This window comes from Oncorhynchus nerka, linkage group LG24 (assembly GCF_034236695.1).
Source record: "Oncorhynchus nerka isolate Pitt River linkage group LG24, Oner_Uvic_2.0, whole genome shotgun sequence".
Lineage (NCBI taxonomy): Eukaryota > Metazoa > Chordata > Actinopteri > Salmoniformes > Salmonidae > Oncorhynchus > Oncorhynchus nerka.
The window spans coordinates 47,310,821-47,331,489 of NC_088419.1; the positions used below are offsets into that span (position 1 = coordinate 47,310,821).

At 42.2% G+C, this 20,669-nt stretch overlaps 1 protein-coding gene across 1 annotated transcript in view; it reads left to right on the top strand.

The window, feature by feature from the left end:
- LOC115108051 (calmodulin-regulated spectrin-associated protein 2-like) overlaps window positions 1-20,444 on the top strand; it is an 89,912-nt gene extending 69,468 nt beyond the window's left edge. Inside the window, exons 7-18 of the mRNA XM_065008927.1 lie at window positions 4,669-4,773; window positions 5,341-5,438; window positions 6,636-6,667; window positions 6,773-6,842; window positions 6,968-9,167; window positions 11,473-11,609; window positions 12,040-12,257; window positions 12,866-12,953; window positions 13,298-13,363; window positions 14,359-14,474; window positions 17,047-17,165; window positions 18,219-20,444. Coding sequence (XP_064864999.1) covers window positions 4,669-4,773; window positions 5,341-5,438; window positions 6,636-6,667; window positions 6,773-6,842; window positions 6,968-9,167; window positions 11,473-11,609; window positions 12,040-12,257; window positions 12,866-12,953; window positions 13,298-13,363; window positions 14,359-14,474; window positions 17,047-17,165; window positions 18,219-18,524 — 3,555 coding nt within the window. The 3' untranslated portion in view covers window positions 18,525-20,444. The remainder of the gene's footprint in view (window positions 1-4,668; window positions 4,774-5,340; window positions 5,439-6,635; window positions 6,668-6,772; window positions 6,843-6,967; window positions 9,168-11,472; window positions 11,610-12,039; window positions 12,258-12,865; window positions 12,954-13,297; window positions 13,364-14,358; window positions 14,475-17,046; window positions 17,166-18,218) is intronic.
- The last annotated feature ends 225 nt before the right edge of the window (window positions 20,445-20,669 follow it).

Here is a 20,669-nt window from a genome sequence, read left to right on the forward strand (position 1 = left end):
GCAAACCCCGAGACACACTGGCAGATTCTGAATAAGTAACTTCACAGAAGGCTTAGGAAGGAGATGATTCAGGCTGCGGGTCAGGTAAAACAGAGCCCTGGGGCTGAAGAGGCAAATCGGTCCTACTGCATCTATCATGACACTGACATTGAGTTTATGATAGCCACAGTAGAAATATAATTATTAGAATTACATTCCCATTCAAGTCAATGTTCTGTGATAGGTGGACCGGCCGCCATATTGAGTGTACCCACGAGTGTTCCAGTCAAATTGCTGTAGTCTGAGAGGCTTGTCCCTTCTCATAATTATATTTCACAACAACCTGTATACTAGCCACTGACAAAAGCCATATATATTATAGATAGTCTCTGTGCACTTCATTTGAACCTCTTCTTAGGGGTTTGAGCTTCTAGTTGCTATTTCTGTGCAGCTTGACCACAAAATCATCCACTCACTCAGCCCAAACCTCTTACTTTCATAATAATTTAAAGACGGAGAGAGAGACACAGTGAGGGAGACACAGAGAGAGACAAACAGAGAGAGAGAGAAATCTTATCATTTATGGACATGGGGGACCTGAGACTATGCATATGGCCTCAGACGCACAGGTCTCTGGTCTAATCAGCCCCTTGGCTAATGTAAAGTGATTCATGACATCATAGCCCATGGTAGCCTGTGTGTGGGCACCCACTGAGAGGGGTGGGGTTGCCAGTGTGGTCCCTACTAAACAGATTATCCATTCCAACGCTTTAGCGTCAGATTTGTTTGCACCAATCAGCTCTCATCTCAGACATGGAGTGACACGCTGCAATCTCCAAACCTGGCAACCCGCCAGAGAACAGTAAGTGACAGTAAAATCTGATAATCTGGCAACTGGGCGGGGTAATATCAGGCGACAGGGTTGCGGTGTTGTGAGTTGGAGATCAGTAGAAAATCAGGGGCAGAACAGAATGGATGTTTGACTGGCAGTGGTGTTAGGAGAGATAACGCTCACGATCGAATGTGAGAGGAAGCAGGTAGACAGACATATGGAGGGAGCAGACAAGCTTTTGCTATCTGGGCTAGGGGAGACCATTTCTCTTTCTCTTTTATCTATCGTTTCTCTATCAGACTGGGACTGGGAGGACCCCACTCATGCTGCAGCTGAATTGACCTAGAGGAGGTAGGCTACTGTAGCTCACTGCAATGGAAATTGTAGCCTGGTACCAGATCAGTTTGTGCTGTCTTGCAATCTGGTGTTGGTGAGACAGGGGTTGGCGAAACAACATTACCAGATTTGCAACCAGGCTATAAATATGGTTGTTGTGATTGTTCGCTATACTGTATGTTATATAGATGGAGTTCTAGGATTAACGATGGCTGTGGTGGAGATTCTGTTGAGATGTGTTGTTTTGAATGATTGAACTTGGTTTACATTTTATTGATCATAGTTATTATGATAATTTACTGTAGTTCAGTTGCTACAGAGTTTGACTTTGGATAATTGTGTTTGTCAGTGTTCCGGCTGGATGGTTGTTTGTCAGTGTTTTGGCTACTGTATTATCTGTCATGACAGATAAAAACATTCTAATGTTATGCCTGTTATGACATAACACCCTGGAATATGAGCAAAGATGATTCCTGTGCTCTGGTTTTGCATCACTGTTTGTTTGGATTGCAGAGATTATTGGCTGTGGTCTGATATGGACACATGCTAACTCGGGGAGCTATGCTCTGCATGACCAAAAACTGCTCACGGTACCAATTATTTTAAATGCAGTGTAGTCACTTTGGGGAGTCACCTCTAGTTAGCTGCTTCTGCTGTCTTGACATACTGTTAAACAGCGGAGGGTAAATATTGCTGAAGAGGTGAATCTCTCACACACACACTAACACACTCACACACATACAGTTGAAGTCGGAAGTTTACATACACCTTAGCCAAATACATTTAAACTCAGTTTTTCACAATTCCTGACATTTAATCAGAGTAAAAATTCCCTGTTTTAGGTGTTAGGATCACCACTTTATTTGGGAATGTGAAATGTCAGAATAATAGTAGAGAGAAGTATTTATTTCAGCTTGTATTTCTTTCATCACATTCCCAGTGGCTCTGTATTTGGTAGCATTGCCTTTAAAATTGTTTAACTTGGGTCAAATGTTTCAGGTAGGCTTCCACAAGCTTCCCACAATAAGTTGGGTGAATTTTGGCCCATTCCTCCTGACAGAGCTGGTGAGTCAGGTTTCTAGGCCTCCTTGCTTGCACACGCTTTTTCAGTTCTGCCCACACATTTTCTATAGGATTGTGGTCTGTGAGGGCTTTGTGATGGCCACTCAAATACCTTGACTTTGTTGTCCTTAAGCCATTTTGCCACAACTTTGGAACTATGCTTGGGGTCATTGTCCATTTGGAAGACCCATTTGCGACCAAGATGTTGCTTCAATATATCCACATAATTGTTCTAAATGATGCCATCTATTTTTTAAAGTGCACCAGTCCCTCCTGCAGCAAAGCACCCCCACAACATGATGCTGCCACCCCCATGATTCACGGTTGGGATGGTGTTCTTCGTCTTGCAAGCCTCCCCCTTTTCCCTCCAAACATAACGATGGTCATTATGGCCAAACAGTTCTGTTTTTGTTTCATCAGACCAGAGGACATTTCTCCAAAAGTACAATCTTTGTGCCCATGTGCAGTTGCAAACCGTAGTCTGGCTGTTTTATGGCGGTTTTGGAGCAGTGGCTTCTTCCTTGCTGAGCGGCATTTCAGGTTATGCCAATATAGGACTCGTTTGACTGTGGATATTTTTGTACCTGTTTCCTCCAACATCTTCACAAGGTCCTTTGCTGTTGTTCTGGGATTGATTTACACTTTTCACACCGAAGTACGTTCATCTCTAGGAGACAGAATGCGTCTCCTTCCTGAGCGGTATGACGGCTATGTGGTCCCATGGTGTTTATACTTGTGTACTATTGTTTGTACAGATGAACGTAGTATCTTCAGGTATTTGGAAATTGTTCCCAAGGATGAACCAGACTTGTGCAGGTCTCCAATTTTTTTTCTGAGGTCTTGGCTGATTTCTTTAGATTTTCCCATGATGTCAAAGCAAAGAGGCACTGAGTTTGAAGGTAGGCCTTGAAATACATCCACAGGTACACCTCCAATTGACTCAAATGATGTAAATTAGCCTATCAGAAAGCCATGACATCATTTTCTGGAATTTTCCAATCTGTTTAAAGGCACAGTCAACTTACTGTATGTAAACTTCTGACCCCACTGGAATTGTGATACAGTGAATTATAAGTGAAATAATTTGTTTGTAAACAATTGTCGGAAAAATGACTTGTGTCAAGCACAAAGTAGATGTCCTAACCGACCTACCAAAACTATAGTTTGTTAACAAGAAATTTGTGGAGTGGTTGAAAAACAAGTTTTAATAACTCCAACCTAAGTGTATGTAAACTTATGACTTCAACTGTAGATGCATACACACACACTGCTTTTGCACCGAGTAAGGGAATGTTCCTTTTGTTAAAAATTGTGTTGCTGACCTGATGAACACTGCATATACTCAAGGTCATATCGGAACACGTGTGTGTGCCCGCCTCTTTGGGGAACCCTGGGTGATGTTCATCAGGGCAAACCGTAGCAAAACATTTTGCAACTGAAAATGGAAATAAGCATTTCTTACTGGACAAGTCAAGATAGTCACTTCCTGTTGCAACAGAGGTGTTTTCTTGGCTAATGAGTATGACTTTAGGCTACGTGTCAGTGGATGAGGATGGTAACAAAGGAATAACAATAACACACCATGATTGGTCATGAGGATGTGGCCATCGTTCATTTTCCCATCTATCTAAATGTGTACTAGGCATATATCACATGCCATTTCTGGGACTCGTTGATTGTGTTTTATCATAATTCGTAAGTGTCATCAATTCATATTTTTGACAGCACCTCTTATATATTTCAGTTCCTGTTCTTTCTGACATGGTTTCTGACCAGGGCATGAGTTGCAATGGTGTATCAATCCGATTATAAGGATAGCAAGGGAAAGGAAGACAGGCTTTCCCCTCTTTGTGTACAGGCGATCTGGCCAAACAGGTCCTTGTGGGTCAACCCTATTCATTGGTTCTGTGACCATTTCGAGAAGAGCAGAAACTAGGCAAATGGTTTTCTTTTCACGCACAGGCACATTCAAGTACCAACAGCACCACATACCACTATGTAAATGATATATTAACTAAAGGGATCTAGCTGTGTACTGTAAAATATTGTGACACCTTGGGAAATGTATAACAGCTCCTCTGTTTTGAGGGTTATTAAATTGATGGGGGAAACACTGTATAAACAAGGTAAGCGAAGTGACTAAATTAGCTCACTCTTTACTCTAATCAGTTGGGTTCTCTTTGGTCTATGAAGGTTTTCGTAAAGAAAATGTCAATGTATTTAACTGACTGATCTCAACTAAGTATTTATGATGTGCATGACAGTTTGTCTTTTTGAAGTTAACAGAGACATCTTGTGGAAGCTCAGGTATACTGCATGACAGTTTTGAACCGTTACGTTTTTCTACAAGAGTTCATGTTGCAGTGGTCTTTTGCCTGGTGTGTAATGTTTATGTTGCAGTCCTGTTTCTATTAACCTTAGCTTTACCACCACATCCTGTCTGTTTTTGTCTTTTCCAGAATAACTACCTTGTGTTCATGGCCGAGCTGTTCTGGTGGTTTGAAGTGGTTAAGCCCTCCTTTGTACAACCAAGAGTTCTGGACACTGAAGGAAAGCAGTTTTTTGTACTTCAGAACTGTTTTGTATTTTTGCAAACTTCAGACATCCAGATTAAATAATTCCTGTTCAATTAAATGGTTTTAAAAGCCCATTACAGTCAAAATATATTATTTCCCACTGTTTTATATCATATTCTGCAACAGCTGATGAAACTAGTACTGTAAAAGTGTGAAACAATTTTATCAGTGTTATTTCCTGATAGTTTCTGGTTGAAAATACAATCGACACTGGACCTTCTAATCAGCAGGTTTGCATGGGCAGGAGTTTTGGCTTTATATGGTGACATCACAGTAAATACAGTAAATGAGTTAATAGACCAATAACAACGAGATTTCCAAACCTCTCTGCCAATAAAAGCTAGCTTTCAGTTTTCCCCTCCCCACTCAGACCACTCCCAGACAGTCCTAGCAAGATATTTTTTGTTGTTGCTGAAAAGCAGTCTTTGCCCATTTTAATGGAAATCTACTACAGTAAGGTACTTAATTGTTACCCAGAAATGATTTGATATTGATATAAAAACAACTCTATTGGGCTTTTAATGAAAGTAATGTGTTTGTGTTTGGTTTTTAGAGCCAGCCCTCACATCGTTGAGGAACATGCCCTCTGTTCCCATCTCCAATGTCACCAAGACGAGCTTCATGGAGAGACCGCCCAGCCCAGAACGACCCAGGTACTATTTCTTATTAATTTGTGGTCCTGTTTGGCTAAGTTGGTACGTCATGTTCGATTCACACTGGGGGCACCCATTCGAAAATGTATGCACTCATATATATTTTAGGGGAGCAAAAGTATTTGGACAAATTCACTTATATGTGTATTAATGTAGTAAAAATGTAGTATTTGGTCCAGATTCATAGCATGCAATGACTACATCAAGCTTGTGACTCTACAAATGTGTTGGATGCATTTGCTGTTGGTTTTGATTGTGTTTCAGATGATTTTGTGCCCAATGGAAAATACTTTTTATTGTAAATAAGAATAGAATTATGTTTCTAAACACTTCTACAGGAATGTGAATGCTACCATAATTACGGGTAATCCTAAATGAATTGTGAATAATGATGAGTGAGAAAGTTACAGATGTACAAATATCATACTGGGGGTATGATATTTGCTAACCTCCCCTGTTATTGTAAGAATGGCTCTTTCTACCTCCTCCCCCTCGCACTTTATCAGCTAGCTTAAAAATTGACTTTTCTTCCTCTTCCCCCGAATCGGACCGGGTCTGGATCTGACCAGGTCTATATGGAACAAGACTCGTTGGAACTGAATCTCTATAAAACTTTTTTTTTACTATTATTTTTGTAAATGTAATCCATTTTCTCCCAAAATGGTAGTTACAGTCTTGTCCAATCGCTGCAACTCCCATACGGTGTCGGGAGAGGCGAAAGTCGAGAGCCATGCGTCCTCCGCACTGCTTCTTGACACACTGCTCGCTTAACGTGGAAGTCAGCCGCACCAATGTGTCGGAGGAAACACTGTGCAACTGACGAACGAAGTCAGCGTGCATGCGCCCGGCCTGCCACAGGAGTCACTAGAGTGCGATGGGACAAGGACATCCCGGCCCGGCAAAACCCGCCCCTAACCCAGACGACGCTGGGCCAATTGTGCGCCGCATCATGGCTATCTGTAGGGGATACTGATCAGAGGTTAAGCAAACCCATCTGGAATGTATTAAGTAGTCTGGGGTGGGCGCATACTGTACATACAGCGCTCAAGCTATGGTGCCAAGCTTTAAAAAAGACCCCGTTCCACAATCTCTCAACAGAGGTGATAATGTCTTGGTCATCTGGAAACCTGTATGTTTTAACTTTTGCAGGCGTTCGTGATTGACAATATTATTATTTATTTTTTTCACCCCCTCTAGCCTGCCTCTCCAACCACAACCTAGGAACTCAGGTAACTTGATCACTAGAAGTTTTGGCTTCTACCAATTGATCATTAAACAGATTAAAGTATAATAACAATTGATGGATCTAATTTGAGATGCATATTCCCATCCAGGTGAAATAAAGAGATCAACCTCAATGTCCTTTGTGGATGGCTGTGTAGGAACTTGGCCCAAGGAGAAAAGGTTAGTATCATGGAGCAAGTCAATTAATGACTTGTAGCAGACAAAATACAATTATTGTTTGGTACAACAAAAAAGTACAATTCTATTAGCATTTGACCGATTGACTGGCTGTTTGTTTTTGCCAGGTCTGGGCCTTACGGTGTATCCTTCGACATCCCTTTTGACAAAGAGGACACCGCCCAGACATCCACTCCCCCCGGCCGTAGCATGACTCGCTCTGCCAGCACAGAGGGCTTCAAGGTTCAACAGATGCCCCGGGGCATGAAGAGGAACCTGTCCTTCCAGCCCATCAACGGGCAGGGAACGGGCATCGAGGAGGAGGGCCGCCTGGACAACCTGGCAGGGCCCAATCTGCCCAGACAGCCTGGCAGGCCTGAACCCCCTGGAGGCCCACTGAGGTTCCCCAACGGTGGCTCAAACCTGGACAGGCACGGAAATGGCATCGCCACCCCCAGCATGGAGGAAGCCCTTCAGATAATCCACAACACCGGTAGGCAGGCCCCACAGCGCCCTCTGACAGAGGGCATCAAAAATGGGTTCTTCCTGCACAGTCCAAACCAGGGCAGAGGAGGTGGTGAAGTTGGCCTGGATCCTAATGCTCGACCGGAGAAGAGGGACCTGGACTCGTTGAGCACCACAGACACTACGGAGGTGGACACGGGCATCCACGTGAGGACCGAGGACATCGCTGAGACCCTGGACGAGGACTCATCGCTGAGGGAAGCTCTGAGCATGGAGCTGGACATGGACACGCCCAGCCCCTGCCCCAGCAGCTCCGGCTACGCCAAATCTCCCTCCACCAGCTCCGGCACCAAGATGACCAGCTTTGCCGAGCAGAAGTTCCTGAAGCTCAGTGTCCCCGAATCGGGGGGAAGAAGCAGCAGCAGCGGGGGCGGCAGCTCCCTCAAGACCACCCCCGAGGGCTCAGAACTGGGCCTCCCGTTGTCCGTCTCCTGGGCACCCACTCCGGAACACAGCCCCGTGCATCAGCAGATTGCGCCTCTCACCCAAGACACTCCAACTGGGCCAGCCCAGGCCCCTCTCCCTTGCGACCCGGCCCAGGCCATGGCGACAGAGATGGTGGAGCTGCGCATGCGCCTGGAGGAGAAGCGAAAAGCCATTGAGGCGCAGAAGAAGAAGGTGGAGGCCGCATTCACTCGCCACCGCCAGAGGATGGGCCGCTCCATCTTCCTGGACGTGGTCAAGAGGAAGGGTGACGGCGCCTCGGGGGTAGGAGGACAGGAGGAAGGGGGGAAGACGACAACGGAAGATGAGAGGAAAACAGGGAGGAGCAAAGCGGACACGCCCGACGGGGCTGAGCAGGGGCAGGGACTCTCTGGGGCCCGCTGGCTGAAATCCTCCTCCGGAGGAGGAGGAGGAGAAGGAGAAGAGGGAGGTCAAGGTCCCGCCGGAGGTCAAGGACCCGGTGAGGTGGATCTAGCTGAATACACACGCTCCATCGAGAAGCTGAACCACTCGTTGGGCTTCCTGCAGACAGAGATGCAGCGCCTGGCCCAACAACAGGAGGTCATCATGGCTATGAGAGAACAAAAGCAACAACAGGCCTGGGTCATCCCCCCTCCCCAGACCTCGCCACAGAAATACACCCGCGCCTCCACCCGCTCCTCCGGCTCACCCTCCCCGGCCGACTCACCCCGCTCCGCCCACCGCTCGCCCACGAGCATCAAGAGGAAGTCGGCCTCCTTTCACTCACGGAACCCCCGCACGCCGCGCCCCAGCGAGCTCAAGCTGGCCCCCTATAACCGCTGCCTGACAGCACCCCAGTCTGTGGACAGCCTCCCCCGCCTGCGCCGGTTCTCCCCATTCCAGCCCATGGCCTTTGCCTACATGGGGGAGAAACCCGCCGGTCAAACCACAGAGACAGAGGACAAGGATAGGGACAGGGACACTGAACCGCTGCTATCCCCAGAGACAGAGGCAGGTAGTGCCTCTTCTCCCTCCTCCCCAGCCAAAGACAAGCAGAAAAGACAAGAAGGGACCCGAGAGATTGCCAAGAAGGATGAAGCAGAGGAACATGAGGAGATGGAAGTAGAGGAGAAGAAGCAGGTGAAAATGGATGAGCTCAAACCCATAATAGTGTCGACTGTATCTGAAGTGCTGGCCCAGCCAGTGAAAGAGACCTTTACGGTCACCCCCACCGAGACCCCCCTTATCTCAGACCTCTTTGGCGGGGCAAGAAGCAACCTGATTGAGGTGCCTCTGTATGTGTTCAAGCCTCTTGAGGGAGAAGGCATGGAGGAGAGTGGAGACATGGAGGGGATCTATGGCGATGATGAGAAAATGTCCTGTGGCTTTTTCTTTAAGGTAGGAAGTTAAAGATACATGATAGAAGTTTTTTTGCTAATAGTTGTGAGCTAATTTTGACACAATATTTCTGTCCATTTAGAACCCTTTTGGCTCAAGAGTATCCCCAGAGGCAAACGTTCTGTACAATTTAAAGATCCCGAACAATCATTCTGATTCCCATGTAAAATAGCATTTTGAGTGACTAAAACATCACCCATAATATTTCTTCCCGATATATAACTACTCAACATTTTAGAAAAAGTACTTTTTCTCTCATGTCAAACTACCAGGAAGTCTGAAAAGACAGTGGGCGGGGAGCTATTAGACTGAGTAGGCGGGGAGCTTACCTTGACTGACGGTTCTTTGAAAATACCTATACAGGGTAGACATTGTTAATGTGGTAAATGATTATTGTAGCTGGAAACGGCAGATTTTTTTATAGAATATCTACATAAGCCCATTATCAGCAACCATCACTCCTGTGTTCCAATGGCACGTTGTGTTAGCTAATCCAAGTTTAGAATTTTAAAAGGCTAAATGATCATTAGAAAACACTTTTGCAATTATTTTAGCACAGCTGAAAACTGTGGTGCTGATTAAATAAGCAATAAAACTGGCCTTCTTTAGACTAGTTGAGTATCTGGAGCATCAGCATTTGTGGGTTCGATTACAGGCTCAAAATGGCCAGAAACAAAGAACTTTCTTCTGAAAATCGTCAGTATATTCTTGTTCTGCGAAATTAAGGCTATTCCATGCGAGAAATTGCCAAGAAACTGAAGATCTCGTACAACGCTGTGTATTACTCCCTTCACAGAACAGTGCAAACTGGCTCTAACCAGAATAGAAAGAGTGGGAGGCCCCGGTGCACAACTGAGCAAGAGGACATTAGAGTGTCTAGTTTGAGAAACAGACACCTCACAAGTCATCAACTGGCAGCTTCATTAAATAGTACCAGCAAACACCAGTTTTAACGTCAACAGTGAAGAGGCGACTCCAGGATGCTGGTCTTCTAGGCAGAGTTGCAAAGAAAAAGCCATATCTCAGACTGGCCAATAAAAAGAAAAGATTAAGATGGCCAAAAGAACACAGACACTGGACAGAGGAACTGTTGATGTTGCTGTTGATGTTGATGTTTTTCTGGTACTATTTAATGAAGCTGCCAGTTGAGTACATGTGAGGCGTCTGTTTCTCAATCTAGACACTAATGTACTTGTCCTCTTGCTCAGTTGTGCACCGGGCCTCCCACTCCTCTTTCTATTCTGGTTAGAGCCAGGGAAGGGAGTAGTACACAGTGTTGTAACGAGATCTTCAGTTTCTTGGCAATTTCTCGCATGGAGTAGCCTTCATTTCTCAGAACAACAAGTTGACAAGTTTCAGAAAAAAGGTCTTTGTTTCTAGCCATTTTGAGCCTGTAATCGTAAGAAAAAAAGAACCTATTGCGATTATGTTGAATTATGTTTGGTAAATAAAAATAGACATGGTAGTGGTAATATTTCATTCAGTAGAGCAATTTTAAGGCGGCTTAACCCGGTGTAAGTTGTTCCAAGAGACCACTTTTTTGACTGTTCGGGACCTTTTTATGTTTGGGAATAATCTCCAAAACAATAACTGTTACATTAGTGTGTAAATGTCAGATTCTGGATATTTGGCCGACAAAAATGACTATTGTTTAATGTAATTGAAAAATCCTGTGCTGATTTTTTAAATAGGTCAAGCCGAGGACAACTTGGTCTTTCCTGTTCTGGGGAGGGTATCTAGCTAGCTACAGTTGTCTGTGCCTTTATCTAGGTCAGGAAACTGGAGCTTGTGAATAATTCAGATGCAGCTGCTGAGAAGTGGGTTCGTAGAGATGTTGAGCTCGTTGTAGGATAGTTGTGATGAGGTTCACATGCAATTTTCAGCATTCAGATCAAATGATCAGATTTTGCACATGGTATTGGATCTTGTGTGCCATAGTAAGAAATAGTCGTCAGTAGAGGCGTATTGCTATTAGAGAGAGCATCACTCCCAGTTTAGTTGTAATTACTTAGGAAATACACCCAGCAAGGGGCCTCTGCCTAGGGCGGCCTACTCTTACCCTAGAGTAAAAAGCATGTTCAATTAATAGTCTCCATTGAAAGTGCTAGCATGTTCAGCGAAAAGTCTCCACTAAAACTGCTTTCAAGTCCTGAGTGGTAGGTATAATCTTGGTCTGTGCAGCTGCCCCTTTAAATGTACCAGAAGAAATAACATCTCACATTAACCAGGGAAGTCCTGAGAGTTCCTGTAACTGTACACCACTGGTTATGAAAGAACACCACTGACTGTGTGTACCTGTCCCCAGGATGACGGTAAGGGGGAGAACAACATGGCTCAGAAGAGGGCTGCTCTCGTGGAGAAGAGGCTGAGGAGGGAGAAGGAGATGCAGCAGAAGAAGCTGCAGCAGGAGGCGGAGCTAGAGCAGAAGAAAGAGGAGGCACGGTCTGTATTCCCTTCCACTACAATCATGCACATACTCACACCCACATACAAAGACTCACACTTGAGCTGTTTTTAAAGCCCCTCACACATAGTATCATGTTGTTTGACGTTAGTCAATCAAATTGTATTCGTCAAAGTACATCAATCAATCAATCAAATGTATTTATAAAGCCCTTCTTACAACAGCTGATGTCATAAGGTGCTGTACAGAAACCCAGCCTAAAACCCCAAACAGCAAGCAATGCAGGTGTAAAAGCATGAAATGCTAATGTAATTGATCAAAGTACATTACTACTGATTGTCTGGTAATGTACATCAATCAATATTCAAATACTTTGATCAATTTCATACCATTGTCTATGTATGATTGTGTCCCGGTCATAGTTTTACATGTTCTTGATTATTGGTTATCATCCATTTCTCCTTTCAGAGTGAAAGCAGAGGAGGAGCACGTGAGGAAGGAGGAGGAGAAGGCCCGCCGGGAGTTCATCAAGCAGGAGTACATGAGGAGGAAGCAGCTCAAGCTCATGCAGGACATGGACACAGTGATGAAGCCGCGGCTGGCCGGCTCCAAACAGAGGAGAGCCCGGCCCAAGTCCATCCACCGGGACAGCATGGACTCCCCCAGAACCCCGACCAGGGTGGCAGGTAACCATGGAGACAGCCACTCTCAGGGCTCACCGTCGGTGTCGTGTTGGTGTGACGTGTCTGCCCAAGTGCCACCCATCTGGCACCACAGCTAGCTTTGTGCCATCTGCAATAAAACACGGTTTCTCTGCAGCTCAGTGTGGCTTCTTATGGTAGACTAGAGAGTGTACTTGTTCTGGTTGAGATCTGCATGCCAACTAGTACTATTAAGAAATTGCTTCATTATGAAAGCAACTTCTTTTCAATTCAGTAGCTAACCCTGCCTGATTTCTTAACTGCTTTGCCAAACCAATTTGATCTTGTAATGTAATGTAATGTGAGGCTTGAATCGATCTCTGATAATCTGGCAAGGACATCTCATTATGCTATGTGGGACTCTGTATGGTTTCCATGGCATCCATCGTCATTCTTTGACTACGAAAGTGAACTCAAAATCAAAATCCTGCCAAATTTAAGGAGCCATACAGAGATATGTGTGTGTTTGTAAACATCAAATGATGCTGCAGATAGCTGTGACAAGGTGGGCACAAAATACTGTGGACGGACTGTGTTGTGATCGTGGTGTAACGGTGTTGTCCCATCTTGTGCAAAACTTGTTTCACATCCAGGTTCACGACCGTGCGTCTCCAGCTTGTCTCTGGCCTCGCTCAACCTGGGAGACAGCGACAGTGTGCAGTCTGAGAAGAGAACACCAAGGTGAGATTCCTTTATATTAACAGTATATGAAACACATTTCTGCATATTCCTAGTTGAATTTCCTCTTAGCATTTATTCTACTTTAAGGGGTGAATCCTAACTTTGACTTAAGTTTCATTTTCACTTCGTCATACATTGATGTCAATGGGACAAGTGAAAATTCTACCTAAGTTTGAAAAATGTCCCAAAATGTTTATTCATACTCTGTTTCATTGAACTTATCACTTCTGACCTGCTTTTTAACCCTCTCTCTAGCCAACGGCTTTTAACCTAACATTTCTGTATTCTCTACACTCTTTTTTCCTACCTACTCTCTTTGACCACTAATGTTTTGGAACTGTCAGAAGTGCTAGCGTACATTCTGGCAGCCTGTGCTTCTTTCTGAGCTCTCCTAAACTGAGAAGGAGAAGGTTAGTTCCTGTGTAGTAGTTTAACTCTGAATCCACCTCACTGTCCCAGCTTCTGTAGCATAAGAATGAGAGTCCTTATGGGAATTCTTAAGACACTGGGCCAATACCAAGTCAAGGGTCCTGTTCATTAGGACACGCAAAAGAAAATATTTTGTAACAGAAAACTAAAATATGTGTTTCTTATTGGAAAGTCCAGGTAGTCCCTCCTGTTTTAGTCCCTTTTTATCCATTTGGTGTCTAATGAACACGACCCATGTGATGCTTCATGGTCCCACCAACATCATTCAATGTGACAGAGATCTCAGCATCAACCCCTGCGTTAATGCATTTTCCCCCAATGCATTACACAGAACAATAAACAGCATTGTTCTATTTCCCTATGTCACATTGTCACTGCCTATATTCCTACTGCTTCTTAACCTCTTCCCTATGCTGAGTGTACCTAGATAAGATGCTTCGTGATATAGGCACTTGTAATATCTATCCCTCAAGAACACTTGATTGCATCACATTGCTTCACTGCTGCCCATGCTTGTATGAGAGTAAAGATATACCCTTTTCATGCTATTGTTCCGACCCGAACCAAACTGTGCTGGCTCAGATATTTTGTTTACACATGGTCCTTTTCAGTATGGTTCCAGCAACTATGGTGGATGGGTAATCAGGCCAGCTCAGTACAGCTTGGTTTGGTTCAGCTGTTTGAAAAGCCCTTTAGATAACTTGAACTTAAGGTTTTGATAAGCAAAGGACCGCAGTAGCCAAAGCCAATCCCTGTTAGCGATGTTCAAATGACTTGGGTACACACTGTTTGTACTGTGCACACAAATAGCTTGTACAGTTTTCCCATGGCAAGCAAGAAGTTCTTACATCATTCTATATGTGATAACAAAGCTGACCTTTGAAAAGGCAATACCTGTGGAGAGAGGTGACCTAAGTGCTTGTGTTGGTGTCTCTGTGTGTGTGTGTGTGTGTGTGTGTGTGTGTGTGTGTGTCAGGCCTGATTCTGCAGATGGTTTTCTGTCCCCTTGTCGATCTGGGAGCCGGAATGGGGAGGACGATTGGGAGAACGGTTCCACCACCTCGTCTGTTAAATCTAACACAGAGTACACCGGTGGGTGATCAACTCATTACACACACCAGTGGCACATTATTGGATCATTTGTATTAGCTGTATTATAATTCTTCATGATTGGCTTTGCTAACTGAGTGTACTTCATGCTTTTAAGATATCTGATTTGGGTCCAGTTCATTAATTTAAACTGCTTTTATATAGGCTAGGATATAGGATTAACTTTAATGTCCGTGAGGGGAAATTGTCTTAGAGACACAGTACTGCTGTATACAAAATAGACACTGTACATTCCACACTCAACAAGAATACACGTTACCCAATGGGGTTTAATCAAGCCCTGCTTCGCTATAAAATTTGTCACTGACTATTACCAATGTGCTATGGTGAGAATGATTGTTGAGAGATCTCCACTTAAAAACAAAATGTATTCACTGTTGCTATTGAAGTCCTTCCAAAGGGTAGGTTTTACAGAGCAAATTAAATGTGACCGTACTTTATCACTCATATATCATTAATTATACTATTTAGGCCTATATAGCATTTACAACGTCATCAACAACTATTGTTTCAATTAACCCTAGAATTAAACTAAAAATAGACAATAAATAGACCTAGGATTTCAAGCTCTGGTTGATTTCAAGTTTAATGATATTAAGTGATATTGAAATGTGTTTTGTTGTCACCGCAACCAAATAGCAAGATTTGAAGGAGATGCATCTTCTGCTTGCATAGTTCCATCTGTGCCACATATTTACTCTGGATTTAATTCCAGTTTGTCTATATTTAGTTATATTCTTTGTTGATATTTGGTTACGTTCAGAGGCATCATACCCATAAGGGGGAAAGGGCATGTTCCCCCTCAGATTTGTCATTTTTTTAAGGCATAATATTATGTCTCTAGATTGCAAGGAAAAGTTGTTTCAGGTGTTTGAAAAATTCTAAATTCACCAACATCAGCCCCCCTTCTCCAACATCAGCCCCACTCCGGACCACCCCCCATCCATCCATACGTACTTCATGTTGCCTCTAAAATAATGGGTGCATAACGCTCCTGGTTGCATTGACAACCAAACACAATTCATTATCTCTTTTGAAAGACAATGAATGGTAAAAGGTAAGCGTCTAAATTATTGACACCCCTAAAGATTCTTGTAAATAAGGTAGTCAAAAGTGTAGTATTTTGTCCCATATTCCTATCACAGATTGACTACACCGAGCTTTTGACTCTCCAAACTTGTTGGATGCATTTGCAATTAGTTTTGGTTGTGTTACAGATTATCTTGTGCCCATTAGTATGCTATTCAGTATGGTAAATCATGTATTGTGTCATTTTGGAGTCACCTTTATTGTAAATAAGATTAGAATATGTTTCTAAACACTTCTAAATTAATGTGGATGCTACCATGATTACAGATAATCCTGAATGAATCGTGAATACTGTGAAAGATCATACCCTTAAGATCTCCCCTGTTACAGTACTTGTAATGGTTCGCATTTCTTGGAGGTACGATCTTTGACCGTCTTTGATTTTATGAACAAGTGGTCAATCACGGCCAGCTGGTCAGGTTAGCATAGGGCTAAATGTGCCAGGTTATCTAATGGGAACAGCTAACATGTAGCGTTTTATCACACGCAATTAGGTCAACGATTTTAATCGGCTGAAGCACATTTTAAACTTAAAACTTTTCTGATGTTTGCAAGTATAGACCCCCTGAAATTGCCCTGCCAGTACCTGGTTGCTAAAATGCTATAATGTTCGCCTAATTTCAGTTTATGTGAGGAAAAACAAGCAGTGTAGAGAATCATTGTACCATCTAAACCGATGTGAAATATATTTTCAATAAGCAAACATATTGTATTGTCAGCTGTTTGAAACTGGTGTGCTAAACCAAAAGTAAAATGATGCAAAGCTAAACTTAGATGCACTATGCAGAAATTGGTCTGCCGTTTCCTGGTTGCTAAAATTCTAATAGTTCCTCTAATTTCAGTTTGTGACAAAACAAGCAAATATAGTTTGTAGACCAAACCAAAAATGTTGTATTTTCAGCTGTTTGAAGCTGGTGTACAAAACTGAAAGTAAGAACAGAAATCATAGAACTGCTGCACATTGAACAGATCTACCGCTTCTTAGACTTGGTTTCAATGAGAATGGCAGATCTATAACTCACATTTTAATGTGAGTTTGGTCGGTCGCCAAAAAATGTTACATGTTGCCGCTTTATGGTGGGGGAAGAGTTGTTTTAGTTCAGGCTGTTGTTGCAATTCGCCTAGTTTCCACCAGGGGGATGCATTTTACAAAGAGACCCTTTCAAAGTTGGAAGTACCACTAACAGCTTCAGTTTATGTTTTTGTCACTGCACATTGGTTGGGTAACATGTTGAATCTAATGCCATGATTGGTCAGCATTAATTATTATGTTTTTGACTTGAGACAAACAAAACAGAGGAGCGAGATTATGATAACGTAGAGGGCCCTTGGTTTTAAGATTACATGATGAGTAATGTTAAGATAATGCATTTAAATTATTTATTGACAAACTGCTGGGACAAGTCAGAGGCCCCAGATAGAATGGTTGCTATGATGACTGATAATCTTCCCCTTGTGTGCATAGGACCCAAATTGTACAAGGAGCCAAGTTCCAAATCGAACAAGCATATCATTCAGAACGCACTGGCTCACTGCTGCCTGGCAGGCAAGGTCAACGAAGGCCAGAAGAACAAGATTCTAGAGGTAATGTCTTCTCTACAATCTAGTCATTCTATTTCTACGGTGTTGGTAGCTCTTCAATACAATGTAATAACATCTCAGATGAATAATTTCTTTATATTAATTTGATTATGGTGATGTTTACTAGGAATGTGTTTACATTTTATTTTTGGGGGTGTAGATAAGCTTTAATATTGCTTATAGATTGTAGCTTCCATTATTGTAATTGCCTGCATCATTTCCAATCCCCCATATATTTTTTTGTAAATATATTTATATACAGTACCAGTAGTGGTGGAAAAAGTACCCAATTACCATACTTGAGTAAAAGTAAAGATACCGTAATAGAAAATGACAAGTAAAAGTGAAAGTCACCCAGTAAAATACTACTTGAGTAAAAGTCTAAAAGTATTTCATTTTAAAGATACTTAATATCAAAAGTAAATCTCAATTTTAACATTTTAAAATATACTTAAGTATCAAAAGTAAAAGTATAAATCATTTAAAAATCCTTATATTAGGCAAACCAGACGGCAACATTTTCTTGTTTTTTTATTTTATGGATAGTCAGGGGCAGTAGGGGTGACCAGGGATGTTCTCTTGATAAGTGCATGAATTGGATCAATTTCCAGTCCTGTTAAGCATTCAAAATGTAACGAGTACTTTTGGGTGTCAGGGGAAATGTATGGAGTAAAAACTACATTATTTTCTTTAGGAATGTAGTGGAGTAAAAGTAAAAGTAGTCAAAAATATAAATAGTAAAGTAAAGTACAGATACCCCAAAAAATGACTTAACACCACTGAGTACCAGTCAAAGGTTTGGACACCTACTCATTCAAGGGTTTTTCTTTATTTTTACTATTTTCTACATTGTAGAATAATAGTGGACATCAAAACTATCAAATAACACATATGGAATCATGTAGTAACCATAAAAGTGTTAAACAATTCAAAATATATTTTATATATAGATTCTTCAAAGTAGCCACCCCTTTCCTTGATGACAGCTAGACATGTCTGTTGTCTGCTACTATGCTGTATGAGGACAATGATAATTTCTTTGCTCCCCTTTTGCAGGAAATTGAGAAATCTGAGGCCAACAACTTTTTGGTGTTGTTCCGGGATGGGGGTTGCCAATTCCGTTCTCTGTACACGTACTGCCCCGAGACGGACGAGGCCACCAAGCTGACCGGCATCGGGCCCAATCGCATCACCCGTAAGATGATTGAGGGCTTCTACAAGTACAATTCAGACAGGAAGCAGTTCAGCCAGATCCCTGCCAAGACCATGTCTGCGAGCGTGGACGCCATCACGATCCACGGCCACCTGTGGCAAACCAAGAAACCAGCCACCCCGAAGAAAGTGGTACCTGCCAAGCCCTAATGGAACTTGCTGTACACTCCCAGCCACCCCCACCATTTCCCTTCAAATGGAACAGTCCACATTCAATTTGCACTTCACTGTACATATCCATGATGATTCAGCACCTGCAATGCCAGTTAGATGAATGCATACTTCTGTTTGTGTTGTTTTGTTATCTCTTTTCATTCCTGTTAATTTTCCTTTAAAATTCCAAACTGGACATGGGGACTCAGTTAAAGATATGCACAACTGGAATGTAAAACACTATTTAGTTAAGAGTTGTAAATGGATATCACTGATGTGTTTAGTACAAGAGATTGTCTGGTTTTAGCCATTTTATTACAGCAAGTGTGTGTGTGTGTATGTGGTTTTGTATATGCCAAAAGAGAGACAAAAAAGAAAATAAATTAATGCCATATGTTTTATTTGGCACACTGAAGCACTGAATGTTACTCATCTGTATAGACAGAATTTTGCTTATCTGTTCAAATGTGTGGCCTTACGCTTGTTTTGTTTTTGTATGTCAGTGCAATGAGCTGATTGTAAACCTAGTGCAATCAGCTCAGAGACTTTTGTATGCTGTATGCTGAGGTGACAACGCTTTTTCCATGTTTTAGGTTCAAATGCAAGCTGATAAGTCTGCATAAGCTACACACAACATTGAGGGCCAAAAAACAAGAGCAAAAAACCAACAAGCACACAGCTGGTGTTAGCCACCCAATATATTGCATGACTAGGCCAAATGTTTTTTTTTTCCAGCTTATCCCTCCATTTAAAAAATGTGTTTTAAAGAACACATCTTAAACCACACTGTACTTTCTTAATGCTGTGTGTTCACAGCAGGTTTGTGAACTAAAAATAAACTTATGTTTTTACGTTACCTCCTTTCAATTGTCACAAAATGGACCAGATTTGGTGAAATGTCTGTTATGTCTGTCTGTAATGAAGTTTCTTAACTATGGATATAAACTTATGATATAGAACAATTTAATGTTATTTTAAGGATTGTGATTTAGATTTTGGACTATGAAAATGGACTACAGCCCTAGTTAGGTACCATTACATGTATTATACCATAAACAGTAATTATTGTTGATTCTGTTTTAGTTCAGTCAAAAATGTTTTCAGAATTGTATCATTTTTTAAATTCTCAATGTCAAATTCCTTGTCAAAAGTTTGTTTATAGGATACTGCTTGACAGTGAGATTAACACACAGCTTGTATTATTTTGCATACTTATCAGGTATAGAAAAATACTGATTTATTTCATTTGCATTTAAAGTATTTCAAGACAATTATGTATCACATGTTGTGGTAGATGCCACACTCATTTGGTACATTTTAGAGACCCCACATCTACTGCACACATGGAGACCAGACTGATGTTCTGTAAGACAAAGATTTTTTCCCTCCTCTAATAGCTGACTGAAGGCAGAATGTGGCAAAGTTTGTCACTCCAATACGGGTAGAGGCTTCTTACTGTCTCCCACCAGCGTCAACACTTTCCTTTTGTCTATTAAAGTAGCCTCGTCGAGCAACAACTTGTGAAGGTTGGGGATTAAAGGATGAAGATATCACAAACATACAGTACTCCCCACACCCTATACGATTCAAACATTGGTGTTTGGTTTTCATTGGGGTATATTTATAGAATTACCAAAAGAGAAGTTATGTGTCTCTGGAATTTTGTAGAAAATGATATTGCTATGGGACTACTGTTACAGTTGTCTTATTAGGCCGTTTAAGGCCAAGATTAATGGCTATTTATTTATAAATGAGTGGACATTGTACAGTGTTGCCGTAAATTAGTCTGTCCATCCTCCTGATGAAGCATTGCTTCCATTTTGTTTATCAGACCGTCTGGTGTCATTCAACATATTACTGAACATTGTAGGTTTGTTTTCTTTCTTTTGCATTGAATAAAATGAAGCATGGCCTCAAGTGTGTTGTGTGTCTCAATTGTCATATCAAGTTGGTTGAGTGCGGTCTTAGTGCCAGCTTCGTTCTGTGGTGGTAAATAGACGGCTACGAATAATATAGATGAGAACTCTCTAGATATGATAAGCTGTAGACCACACTAAGGTACTCTACCACAGGCGAGCAATACCTCGAGACTTCTTTAATGTTAGACATCACACACCAGCTGTTACTGACAAATAGACACAC